The 15,529-nt window shown below is 34.3% G+C and overlaps 1 protein-coding gene across 1 annotated transcript in view; it reads left to right on the top strand.

Moving 5' to 3' along the window:
• Positions 1-15,529, top strand: part of LOC102803800 (methylcrotonoyl-CoA carboxylase beta chain, mitochondrial-like) — a 217,961-nt gene that overhangs the window by 118,655 nt on the left and 83,777 nt on the right. Inside the window, exon 10 of the mRNA XM_085506319.1 lies at positions 8,201-8,277. Coding sequence (XP_085362445.1) covers positions 8,201-8,277 — 77 coding nt within the window. The remainder of the gene's footprint in view (positions 1-8,200; positions 8,278-15,529) is intronic.

The following is a 15,529-nucleotide window of genomic DNA, read 5'->3' as shown; positions in this document are numbered from 1 at the left end:
CATATTCAGTATTCTTCAGTGCAATAAGTTTTCTAAAGTTATTACTGTACAATCAGTTATATCCTATTAAGTCACATAAGATAATTATACTATAAGTTGGCATATATAGTAGTTGTTAACTGAGCAGCATTTGCGAATATCCAGACTATTAAGTTAACTTTGCACAATTATATAAGTGTCATTCCAATATTACCGGGGGTATCATTATTTAGAGATGCAGTTTACCTGACAGGTATTTTAATTAGTTAATTAGGAAACCAAGATGACCTCCCTTGTCCACAAAACTGTATATTTTCGGAAAGCTTATTGTATGAATTTTAAAATTTTGTTAGTATATTTTTTTCATGGACACTGTAGTTTGAAAATATGCACAAAAATGTGCTTTTTTGGTCAAAAGTGATTTAAAAAAAATTAGCTTCTAAACCATGCTTCTGTTTTCTGTCAAAATTGGTTTATGGGTACATCTGTTTACTATGAAGAAAGTGCTGTCTTGAAAACTGTCTACCAGTTGTCAATTTTGCAGGGCAGCAGCTCAAATTTTACTACTTCAAGTTTATGCATAAATTAACACCCAGGCTAGTTGTCTGTACGATTGTTGTAACACTGTTCAACCAAAAACAATGCCCCGACGGCGTTTTGAAGATAAACACATTGTCAGTCATTTGTGAAAATTTCAAAACAAAAGGTCAAAGCGTCTAGGAGCTATTTTTTTTTTAAAGTTCTGGGATGTGCACTAAAAAGAAGCTGAGATAATTGCTAATTTGCATAACAATTCACTCAGTAAGAAGTTTGCTAATGCTCATAATTAAAATGGCTGTAACAGTTCCAAATTTAAATGTATTATCGTTTTGTTAAAAGTTAAATATAGTGCATAATATGGAAATCCCGTTATTTCTTTTTTTCACCATGTTTCTTTTTTTATTATTTATGTACAGCCTTGCTAAATCTTGCTAAGCATTCAAAAGAGAGAATGTTTGCACCTGTTATCTATATTTTAAAATCGTTTTTTGAGTATGTTCCACTATTCACAATTCTACAAAATTTTAACAGTCTATAGCCAAGACTGTTTGGATAATAAAAAGCAAAAAAAAAAAAAAATTCACTCCCATGTGCCCACGAACCTGCATCTCTACCTTAAGAAAAAGAGTTTTAGACTAAAACGCAAACAAAATCGTAAATGCATGCTGGAAATAAGAGCATGCGAGTCACAGCCTCAACAGTACAGTAAACAACAAAACCTTGAAGTAAATAGTAAGATCTTGGTGGTAGTCGCAAGGAATATGTTTTTCTTCGCCAAAATATTTTGCAAGTACAATAAACTATTTTAACCTTGGTGAATAATAATTCTAAAAATATCATAATTCTGGAACTTTGATCTGCACTAGATATTTTCTGGGACAATATATTTGTCTGAGAATTTAATTATGTTCTTCCATACTGTAAATTGATGACCTCAATGCATAGGATAGTATATTGAAAAATACAACATTTGAAATTATTCAGACTAGAATAGTAATCATGTAGAATTAGATGTTGCTACCCATGAAGTTGATAATTTTATGGGCCAATTAATGAACAAATTGGACAGACTAACAAATCAAAGTGAAATATCTTCAAATGTAATGCAATTACTAAATCAGTTTCACCTGTATCAAAAGAATATTGTGAGTACTGATTGGATAGATGTTATAAATGAACTTCCTGGTGCTGGGTTACAAAACCTTGGACTTGCATGTTATCAAAATGTTATTATACAAGTATTAATACATACTTCAGCATTTGCAAGCTACATTCTTACCAAATCAAAAACCCATCAATGCAGAAAAAATAAAACACCATCTTGTTTTTTATGTGAATGGAAATCATTTATAATCCAGATGTATTTGGGTAACAACAGTTTTAATAGTGCAGTATGGTTACAGAAATGGATTAAAAGTACAGAATTGTTTAATCCTCTTGTGGAAAATGATGCCCATGAGTTTATTGTGATTATATTTGATATATTAGAACAATATGAGGTAAACAGTAATAATATGCCAGTACATTACTTTACAAAATATATTTATGGGTATCTATAATATAAATCAAAACACTGTGCATATCAGAATGTTAGACTTGAAGCATTTACTGTTTTACAACTTCCTATCACATATTCTAGTAATAATGAACCACTTTCTAATCAAAATTGCCTCAATGATTATTTTAGTGAAGAAACAATATATGAATATTCGTGTAGTCATTGCAACGAAGTTCATGACATTGTAAAAAATGTGACCAATCAAGTATTACCACCATACCTTGTTATACAGTTGAAACGTTTTTGGGGGAAAAAATAGAGACACAGAGAAAATTAAACAAAATCAATGGAAGCAGAACATCACAAAATCAACACCCCTTTCCCAAATGTATAGCTTAGAGTGGTATTTGGTAGTAAGGAATGAAAATTATGTTATAAAATTTCACTATTTCAAGAATTTAGCCAATTCTTGATCTCAACTTAACCCTTTTCCGGTCAAGTCGGTGAAAAACCGCCGTCAATATGGGTATGCTAGAATTTCCCACTCCAGCTAGCTAACTGGTTAAGTCGTTGAAAAACGGCCTGCTATTTAGGTTGCTCAGACGGTCAAGCGTTTATAATACGTTGTACGGAACCTGATATTTTACACTTGCGAAATTATGGAGGGAGAGAATTTGTTTTCGATTACGCCAAGTCAAATAAATTAACCAAGTAATAAAGAATGTAATTCTATACTCTTGTCTGCTCATTTCACTATTTTACCGTCGCAACGCGACGTTTGCGACGACGTAAAAAAACCGCCTTGACCACATTGCAAACTGCAGCATTACAACCGTATTTGAACGACACGATTCACGGTTATAACGGTAGTAACGTATTTTGACCAGCTTGGCAAATAGTCCCGGCACTTAGAATGAATAGCAAAACGGATTCCAACGGCTGAGCTTGGAATGTCGACAATCACCAACGTAAAATGACCGGGACAGCTGGTGGGAAATATTAAAGTCCACGTGATTTCACCGTCTGAGCTAGCATATGCAATTTTATGTGTATGCAAATTGTAACCAATCCGTGTTCAAAAAAATAACATATTTATTTCCAGAACAATAAATATTCAAATTGTGGGGAGATGCAGTCTTGTGGACATCTGGTCGTTCAGTATAAGTATGGCCGAAGAAAGTGAGATAAAGCCCAGACTTGCAGTGTGCCTCCTTTCTGACACTTACGTTAATATGCCGTCCTATACAAATAGAAAGTGTTTTATGAAGGCAAGAAGGAAACTGAAGAAAACGCGTCAATCGTGCAGTGGCATGGGGAGTGATAAGTTTGACATTGACACGACAGATTTTTCACCAGCAAAGCGTGGAAAAAGAAAGAAATCCAAAGCAAAGGAAACATTTGATGTCGGTGAGTTACCAGCCGAGCGTACCACGGACATCAGTGATAATAGTCCACTCAAGAAAAGGCGTAAAAAGAATAAGAACAAACGCAAGTCGGAGACTGTCTCCTCTGTCAATGAACATGCGATTACAGAAGAAAACCGTTTGAAGGACTGCAGGGGCAAACCAGGAGGCAAATGTAAATCGAAGACGAACCGTAAAGTGGTTGAATCGCCAGCTGCCGACAAAGCAGATGCCGAAGAAACGGAAGTTGGTCACGCTGAAATACAACGTGCCGTCGAAGATGTGATACAATTTTTGCAAGACAATGTTTGCGATTCGGAACCGTCGACATCCGCCACAACTGCCAACGCAGAAAAGCAGGGGCCTGAACATATCGACCCAGCGAGTACGCAACAAAACGTAGATGTCACCAAAGAAATGGTACAAGAAAATGTATGCGATACAGAACAATCAACACTTGCGAGTTTCCCCGAAAAACAAACTATTAAAAAACGTGTTGTGTATGCACACGCATCGCCAATGGACACGCGTGATGATGAACTTGTATTGGACGAAAAAACGGGTGAGCTACGACACAAAATACCAGATGACTTCATAGTTGCAACTGACGACGATACAGATTCAGAAATCGATGAAGATCGTGCTGAGAATGACGATTTTTTAGAGCAACGTTACCCACCTGTACTCGATAGCGACATTGAAATTGAATCCGACACAGAAATTGGTGCTACATTCGATTATGTTGCCTCCGGCACTGGTTAATGGAGAATGGCCACGGAGGAAGACAGCGATATATTTACTATTCCAGTTTTTGAGCCCGAACCTGGACCAACTTTCGAACTGCCTTCATATGCTCGTGAGGTGGAATATTTCTACAAATTTATCCCACCAGAACTGATAGAACTGGCTTCTACCGAGACTAATAAATACGCCAAATATCATCAAAAATGCATTGCAAAAAAATTAAATGCCCGATGGCGTAATACAAATTTCAGTGAAATGCAAGCATTCTTTGGTGTGATGATATGTATGGGTGTTGATCACAAATCAGCAATCGACGATTATTGGTCGAGTGACCCCTTTCTGCAGAACATGGGAATTGCATCAGTAATGACTCAGGCCAGATTTCAAATGCTAATGCGTCATTTCCATTTAGCTGATCCAGTAAATGACCCACGGCGGGATCCTGACATTGAACGTCGCCGTCAACGATCAGAGGCCGACCCGTTGTATAAAATCAACCCGTGGCTGAAACCCGTACTCGAAAATTTTCTGCGATACTACCAGATGGGACAGGAAATTTCGATTGATGAGGGTATGATTAGATTCAAAGGACAGTCCAAGTTTAAGCAGAGATTGCCCCACAAACCCGACCGTGATGGCTTCAAAATATGGCAGGTGTGCGACTCGACAACGTCTGACATTGCAAACTTTGAACCATATTTGGGGGTGAAATATAAAACTACAATTGAGGGGAGAAAGAAAGAAACTGGGACAATCAAGAAGACAACACACCGGTTGCTACAGCCCTTCACAGAAAAAAACCATATTCTTTTCTGTGATTCGCTTTTTACGTCAGTTAACACAGCCCTTGAATTACAAGACAAGAAAGTGTACATGGTCAGTAGTTTTAGCAGACGAAATCGAAAAACCATGCCGCCGCAATTAATTCCTGAAGGGAAAAGCAAGAAGCTGAAATTGAAAATTGGTGAAATGAAAGCAGCAACTAGACCGGACGACACTATCAATATTACTGCATACCAGGATGACAGCGCACAAATATTGATTTTAAATACAGTCTATCCCCCACTGGCTACGTCTGCAGAAGCAGTAGATGACGAGAGACACGTGCCTGTATCGTTACAATGTTACAGACATCACATGGGTGGCGTGGATCGTTCTAACCAAAGGCGAAAATACTATCACACGGGCAGAAAAAACAATCGTTGGTGGATCTACATGGCCTGTTACCTCATAGATGTTGCATTGGTCAATGCTTATGAATGTTTCAAGGCATTGAATCGCACGACTAAAGTAACGCACAAATTCTTCAATATCCGCACAGGTAAACAACTGATTGGTCGACACTCGAGTAGAATTCAAAAATCCAGAAGAGAAGTTTAGTCATTTATTCGTAGTGAAAACATGGATTCGCACGAAATATGCAGACTATCCGGGCGTCAAAAATCGTGTAAGCAGTGCAGCAAGGACGGGAGAAAAACTGCGAGTTGCCGATTATCAGAAACATCAAAAGGATGCCCAATTTGTAAAGTTCACCTTCATGCGGGCGAATGTTTCGCTGCTTTTCATCACAACATGGCACTGAGGGGAAAACGCACCGTGGGAACACAAACACGAAGTACGGAAGAGCAGCCCTCAACATCAGGCAGACGCATGGGAGCAGCCCGCCGGGGTGGACGACTAAGAAAGGCGTACAACAAATAAATTTGGAACTTATTACAGCGTCACGAACTGTACAATAGTTTGAGTTGGTGAAAATACGTTATCGTTAATTTAGTTTCATGCTCAGTCGGTGTTTATACGTTTTAATGTCGGGATAGTTCATCGGGTCTAGTCGGTGGAAATACGTTTCTGCGTGAGTGTATATATACACGCCAAGTCCCTGCAGTTACGTTCTCGCTAGTTCGTTTTATTTCAAGTCGTTAAATATACGTTGAAATATTTAGTTGGTTAATGTGGTCATGTCGGTGAATATACGTTGCCGTGTGAAGGTAACCCCGATCAAGTCGTTGCAGTTACGTTCTCGTTCGTTTCAGTCTCAGTTTGAGTCGTTAAATATACGTTGTAAGTGTGGACTTAGTCATACGGTCAAGTCGGTTAATATACGTTAGAGCTTGAATATAACATCAGTTAAGTCATGGAAAGTACGTTGTAATATGTTACACATGTAGTTCAAGTCGTTGAATATACGTTGCAATTTGAAATGTACGCTAACGGGTCGAGTACGTCAAACACGTTTTCCCCCGTACATGTCCCAAATATCCCCATACTCACGCGTTTTTTTTCTTCTTACTTCGAACTTGCATTCATGTAGTGACCTTGTACTTGCTTGTAATGTGTTTTCAATTAAGCAATATTTATTTCAATGTTTAACACGTGTTTATTGAGACTGTACAAAGGGCAAAACATCGTTACTTAACGACAGTAAAAAATGTGTATTGAAATAAAACGGTGATTTTTTTTATACGAGAAATTGTTGTCCATGGTGGTAATGAAGTGTGTATGCAAACAGATTGCAAAAAATGTGAAAACTGTGGTCGATACAGTCTGTTAACTATGGCCTATTTTTGCAAAAATGTCTGGCAGGATAGCATGCACAGATGCTGGCTACTGGAGTGCATTGAATCATGACCGTTTTTCAACGACTTAACCTGATAGCGTGAAACTCCCCTGACCGGAAAAAGGGTTAACCAGTTGTATCAACTATTCCCTTGCGGGCAAGGTTTCAATAGTTTTGCTATGTTTTATGTAAATAAAGCACGCCCCCTCCACCTTGAGAATGTGAGCGGTTTGAGGTGATAAAATTATGGCAAGGCAAATTGAAAAGTGAGCAATCAGAGTCATTATGTAACCATGTTTCAGTCAAAGCGATAATGGAAAAGTGATGTGGTATAATATTTAACAGTGAAACAAGATCATCAAAATTCTTACCGATGGATCTGATATTTGCATGAAAAGTGGAGAAGTATTTCTTCAGATCAGTGTTATAATTGGAGGTAAATTGTTCCACAGAATATGATTTACAATATTATTGAATTTTATTGGCGATGTAGTGTTATTGATGGAATTCATGAGATTGTTGTAATATTAGCCATTGATGTCATTGACTGAAATTATTCGGATGGGTCGCTCTCCATCTGACTTCCGGACAAGGATTGTCCTGTTAACTGTCCAAATAAATTTCCATTTGCATAACCTTCTCTTTTCATTCACCTTATGGAATAACTGCTTATTTTCGGGAGTCAGGTTTTCATTTATAAAGATTCCGGTGTTCGTCTTATTGTCAATTTTCAGGTCTTTGGTAGATTTATTTTGTATGTGTTTCTTTGCATTGTATATCTTGTTTCTGACAGTTCTACGTAAAAACTTGACGATTATAGGAGGAGGGTTGTGATGATTTTCCTGTTGACGTCTTGATGGCAAGCGGTGACTACCGGTAATATCTATGTAGTGCTTGGATATAACAACTCCAGTTAACTTTAGCAACTGACGCAACAATGACATCAGTATTTTCTTGTTGCTGTTCAGGAATTCCATGAATCTCAAGATTGTTACGTCTGGAATATTGTTGTAGGTCGTGGAGCTCTTTTCCGTCGCCGCCATCTTGGCTATGTCTTTGGTTGTAGTATCACTTTTATGCCATCAATTTGATTCACATACTCAGCACAGGTAGGAATCCTGGCTCAATCGAACATTCCTATTACTGTAACAACAGTCCGAGCACTTCATTTGCAACTAGATAAATAAGAGGAATATGTTATAACACAGCAGATTTCATTGTTTTACTTGGAGTAATGTACCGACACGTCCGCCATTCACCTCATGATCGCAGGATTTTTGTAATCCAGATGTCGTTTCTTTCTTTTTGCAATGAAAACCCTCTGAGTTTTTTTTCCACATTTTTTGAAAATTGGCTATTCTCAAAAAAATTAATCAACAATCCCTGACTGCCTTTGATTATATGACGTCTATTAACACATATTTTTGTTACAATGTAACATACTTCTAGGGATTAACAGATCTATTCTCTTGTTTATAGGATTTGCTCGTATCCATGGTTATCCTGTTGGTATTCTTGGAAACAATGGTGTATTATTTTCAGACTCTGCTTTGAAGGTGCTGTCTTTCATTTTGATTTTTGTAAACTTGGAAGAAACACAATGCATGTCATAAGTACAATGTATGATGTCATACATAAAAACACAATGCATATCACAGTTACAATGTGTGATGTCATACATTAAAACACAATGCATATCATAAGTACAATGTATGATGTCATACATTAAAACACAATGCATATCATAAGTACTATGTGTGATGTCATACATAAAAACACAATGCATATCATAAGTACAATGTATGATGTCATACATAAAAACACAATGCATATCATAAGTACAATGTGTGATGTCATACATAAAAACACAATGCATATCATAAGTACAATGTATGATGTCATACATAAAAACACAATGCATATAAGTACAAGGTGTGATGTCATACATAAAAACACAATGTATATCATAAGTACAATGTGATGTCATACATAAAAACAATGCATATCATAAGTACAATGTGTGATGTCATACATAAAAACACAATGCATATCATAAGTACAATGTATGATGTCATACATAAAAACACAATGCATATCACAGGTACAATGTGTGATGTCATACATAAAAACACAATGCATATCATAAGTACAATGTGTGATGTCATACATAAAAACACAATGCATATCATAAGTACAATGTATGATGTCATACATAAAAACACAATGCATATCATAAGTACAAGGTATGATGTCGTACATAAAAACACAATGCATATCATAAGTACAATGTATGATGTCATACATAAAAACAATGCATATTATAAGTACAATGTATGATGTCATACATAAAAACAATGCATATCATAAGTACAATGTGTGATGTCATACATAAAAACACAATGCATATAAGTACAAGGTATGATGTCATACATAAAAACACAATGCATATCATAAGTCCAATGTGTGATGTCATACATAAAAACACAATGCATATCATAAGTACAATGTATGATGTCATACATAAAAACACAATGCATATAAGTACAAGGTATGATGTCATACATAAAAACACAATGCATATCATAAGTCCAATGTGTGATGTCATACATAAAACCACAATGCATATCATAAGTACAATGTATGATGTCATACATAAAAACACAATGCATATAAGTACAAGGTATGATGTCATACATAAAAACACAATGCATATCATAAGTCCAATGTGTGATGTCATACATAAAAACACAATGCATATCATAAGTACAATGTATGATGTCATACATAAAAACACAATGCATATCATAAGTACAATGTATGATGTCATACATTAAAACACAATGCATATCATAAGTACTATGTGTGATGTCATACATTAAAACACAATGCATATCATAAGTACAATGTATGATGTCATACATAAAACAATGCATATTATAAGTACAATGTATGATGTCATACATAAAAACAATGCATATCATAAGTACAATGTGTGATGTCATACATAAAAACAATGCATATAAGTACAAGGTATGATGTCATACATAAAAACACAATGCATATCATAAGTCCAATGTGTGATGTCATACATAAAAACACAATGCATATCATAAGTACAATGTATGATGTCATACATAAAAACACAATGCATATAAGTACAAGGTATGATGTCATACATAAAAACACAATGCATATCATAAGTCCAATGTGTGATGTCATACATAAAAACACAATGCATATAAGTACAAGGTATGATGTCATACATAAAAACACAATGCATATCATAAGTCCAATGTGTGATGTCATACATAAAAACACAATGCATATCATAAGTACAATGTATGATGTCATACATAAAAACACAATGCATATCATAAGTACAATGTATGATGTCATACATTAAAACACAATGCATATCATAAGTACTATGTGTGATGTCATACATTAAAACACAATGCATATCATAAGTACAATGTATGATGTCATACATAAAAACAATGCATATTATAAGTACAATGTATGATGTCATACATAAAAACAATGCATATCATAAGTACAATGTGTGATGTCATACATAAAAACACAATGCATATAAGTACAAGGTATGATGTCATACATAAAAACACAATGCATATCATAAGTCCAATGTGTGATGTCATACATAAAAACACAATGCATATCATAAGTACAATGTATGATGTCATACATAAAAACATAATGCATATAAGTACAAGGTATGATGTCATACATAAAAACACAATGCATATCATAAGTCCAATGTGTGATGTCATACATAAAAACACAATGCATATCATAAGTACAATGTATGATGTCATACATAAAAACAATGCATATAAGTACAAGGTATGATGTCATACATAAAAACACAATGCATATCATAAGTACAATGTATGATGTCATACATAAAAACACAATGCATATAAGTACAAGGTATGATGTCATACATAAAAACACAATGCATATCATAAGTACAATGTATGATGTCGTACATAAAAACACAATGCATATAAGTACAAGGTATGATGTCATACATAAAAACACAATGCATATCACAGGTACAATGTGTGATGTCATACATTAAAACTGCCTATCATAAGTACAATGTATGATGTCATACATTAAAACACAATGCATATAAGTACAATGTATGATGTCATACATAAAAACACAATGCATATCATAAGTACAATGTATTATGTCATACATAAAAACACAATGCATATCATAAGTACAATGTATGATGTCATACATTAAAACACAATGCATATCATAAGTACTATGTGTGATGTCATACATTAAAACACAATGCATATCATAAGTACAATGTATGATGTCATACATAAAAACACAATGCATATAAGTACAAGGTATGATGTCATACATAAAAACACAATGTATATCATAAGTACAATGTGATGTCATACATAAAAACACAATGCATATCATAAGTACAATGTATGATATCATACATAAAAACACAATGCATATCATGAGTACAATGTATGATGTCATACATAAAAACACAATGCATATCACAGGTACAATGTGTGATGTCATACATAAAAACACAATGCATATTATAAGTACAATGTGTGATGTCATACATAAAAACACAATGCATATCATAAGTACAATGTATGATGTCATACATAAAAACACAATGCATATCATAAGTACAATGTATGATGTCATACATAAAAACACAATGCATATCATAAGTACAATGTGTGATGTCATACATAAAAACACAATGCATATCATAAGTACAATGTATGATGTCATACATAAAAACACAATGCATATAAGTACAAGGTATGATGTCATACATAAAAACACAATGCATATCATAAGTCCAATGTGTGATGTCATACATAAAAACACAATGCATATCATAAGTACAATGTATGATGTCATACATAAAAACACAATGCATATCATAAGTACAATGTATGATGTCATACATAAAAACACAATGCATATCATAAGTACAATGTGTGATGTCATACATAAAAACACAATGCATATCATAAGTACAATGTATGATGTCATACATAAAAACACAATGCATATCATAAGTACAATGTATGATGTCATACATAAAAACACAATGCATATCATAAGTACTATGTGTGATGTCATACATAAAAACACAATGTTTATCATAAGTACAATGTATGATGTCATACATAAAAACACAATGCATATCATAAGTACAATGTATGATGTCATACATAAAAACACACTGCATATAAGTACAAGGTATGATGTCATACATAAAAACACAATGCATATCATAAGTACAATGTGATGTCATACATAAAAACACAATGCATATCATAAGTACAATGTATGATGTCATACATAAAAACACAATGCATATCATAAGTACAATGTATGATGTCATACATAAAAACACAATGCATATCATAAGTACAAGGTATGATGTCATACATAAAAACACAATGCATATCATAAGTACAATGTATGATGTCATACATAAAAACACAATGCATATCATAAGTACAATGTATGATGTCATACATAAAAACACAATGCATATCATAAGTACAATGTGATGTCATACATAAAAACACAATGCATATCATAAGTACAATGTATGATGTCATACATAAAAACACAATGCATATCATAAGTACAATGTATGATGTCATACATAAAAACACAATGCATATCATAAGTACAATGTATGATGTCATACATAAAAACACAATGCATATCATAAGTACAATGTGATGTCATACATAAAAACACAATGCATATAAGTACAATGTATGATGTCATACATAAAAACACAATGCATATAAGTACAATGTGTGATGTCATACATAAAAACACATTGCATATCATAAGTACAATGTATGATGTCATACATAAAAACACAATGCATATCATAAGTACAATGTGATGTCATACATAAAAACACAATGCATATAAGTACAATGTATGATGTCATACATAAAAACACAATGCATATCATAAGTACAATGTGTGATGTCATACATAAAAACACAATGCATATAAGTACAATGTATGATGTCATACATAAAAACACATTGCATATCATAAGTACAATGTATGATGTCATACATAAAAACACAATGCATATAAGTACAATGTGTGATGTCATACATAAAAACACATTGCATATCATAAGTACAATGTATGATGTCATACATAATAACCATCATTGGCAGGATGAATTTTTCATTTTCATTTTGAATGGTTGTTTCAAGAAGTCAGTGCTTCGCTGTTTAGTGGAATTTTTTGGCTGAGGCAGTGACTTCAGTACACCTCATTTGACTTATTTTGGAATACCTACATCGGTTGACGAATGTGTTAAGACATGCCATTTTATTCCTCATTTTCCCAAAACTTTAAAAATGTCTCTTGCAATCTCAGCAAAGGTGTGACAAGTTCACGTTTCTGTGCACAGTAACTCCTGCCAAAGCAGAAAGTCATTCAACATAATTATGTGTTTTGATGGTTCAGTATCGTGGTCATTTTGCTTCAATTTGAATACTTTTATGCAGGATTTAAGGGGGTTGTCATACATAAACACAATGCATTATTTCATGTATAGATGGATTTCATTTAAACTTGATACCTTCATTGGACACAATTGAAACTTGATTTACATCATTTTGTTTTTCGGATTGAGTCCAAAATGGCTGACTGGCAGCCAAATGAATGCAATTCCACAGAGCCGTATCTCATACACATCAGTCGACATTATGAATTCCATCATACATTATGGGGACTACATGTATATCATTGACAATGACATGTTAATGAATATATTGAATCAAGCATTTCTGCCATTTCATTCATGTATGGATGAATTTTGCTTAATACATACATTGAAAATTGAGACCCACTGGCACTCTTTTTTTTTTAACAAACGCTGTTCCAGAGCCATATTTAGTCCCTGTTCTGACACAGTCTGAAAACGGGGACTTATGGTTGATCTCTGCATCCATGTGTTCATGCATGCATCGATATCTTAGACCTGTCTGGACTGATTACATTCAAACTTCACACATACATCATACATTATATTACCCCCGGTATACATATGCACATCAATTTGTTTCACCATCTGATTCAAGATGGCCGTAGACCGCTATTTTTGTGCTGAAAAATCATCTAAATCAAGAATTTATAGATGAATATTCTTCAAACTTGGTACATACGTTGGACATTATGGGACCTTGATGCTTGCCATTCTTTTTTTCAGATCGAATTGAAAATGACTGACTGGTGGCCATTTTGTTTTAATGAATGCAGTTCTAGTGCCATATCTCTGCCATGCTTTGACTGATTATATTCATTATAGATCATGTCATAGATATACAGATCTTTGGTTTGACTGAATGGCAACCTTTCTTGTGCTGAAAAATCATAAAAATAAAAATTTAGGGAAGGATTTTGTTCAAACTTGGTACATACGTTGGACATTATGGGACCTTGATGCATGTCATTTTATTTTTCAAATCGGATTCAGAATGGCTGACTGGTGGCAATTTAATTTTAACGAATGCGGTTCTAGAGCTGTATTTCTGACATGACTTGACCGATTATGTTCAAATTTATATATTCACTGTACAGATGTATTCAAAATGCCTGACAAGTGGCCATTTTGTTTTAATTAATGCTGTTCCAGAGCAATATCTCCCAATATAGACAAGTTCTTGTTTGACAATCAGATACAAGATGACTGAATATCAATCATTTCAATGTTTAAAAATTATCATAACAAAGCATCAGCTTCTGGATCCATATCTCTGACATGTTTATGTTCCAACTATATTACTATAAACAAAACTATATATCTTAAGTTGGATAACTAACAGGGTCTGTGCCATGCATGGCTTGTTCTAACATGCCTTGACCATTCTCATTCAAACTTCATAGATACATCATGTCACACATATGCATATATATTTGTTAGTTGATCAGACTCAAGATGGTCATATGGCAGCCATTTTAATGTTAAAAATTCTTCAGAATCAATCGTGTAATTCAGATCACGCTTATACATGGCAGCTACTGTCGTTCTTGGAACATACAATGAACATATACATATACATGTATATAATGGCACCATTCAAAATGGCTGAATGCAAATGCTACTTTTGAGGAATGTCTCTGACATACATTTATTTACGCAATCAAACTTTGTTCCATGTTCTGATTCTTAATGTCTGATTCAGTTTTGTTTACTATTTAACTAACAGGGAGTCTGTCATGTCATGACCTGACTTGTGTTTCCTAATTTGTTAAAAAATGAAGTGTGTGTGTGTGTGTGTGTGTGTGTGTGTGTGTGTGTGTGTGTGTGTGTGTGTGTGTGTGTGTGTGTGTGTGTGTGTGTGTGTGTGTGTGTGTGTGTGTGTGTGTGTGTGTGTGTGTGTGTGTGTGTGTGTGTGTGTGTGTGTGTGTGTGTGTGTGTGTGTTTGGATTGCTATATGTTGCGAGGACAAAAATACAGATATATACCTACTTCCGAGGACATACACACCTTCCGAGGACCTTTTTCATAGTCCTCGGAAAACATAATTTATATTAATAGTTAATTCGATTATTAATACGTTTTGCGTAGCTTAGGTTTAGTATCGGGGGAAGGTATGGTTCACGTTATATTAATATTTAATATAATTGTACCATACCTTACCCCGATACTAAACCTAAGCTTCGCAAACATTTCTATGTTCAGTCACCGGATATTCAACTCTTGTTTAATTAAACTTAATTAAAATGCAATTCTCCATT

This window comes from Saccoglossus kowalevskii, chromosome 12 (assembly GCF_978046115.1).
Source record: "Saccoglossus kowalevskii chromosome 12, keSacKowa6.1, whole genome shotgun sequence".
Classification (NCBI taxonomy): domain Eukaryota; kingdom Metazoa; phylum Hemichordata; class Enteropneusta; family Harrimaniidae; genus Saccoglossus; species Saccoglossus kowalevskii.
Note: the sequence above shows the minus strand (reverse complement) of the source record. Positions and strands in the feature narration are given on the sequence as shown.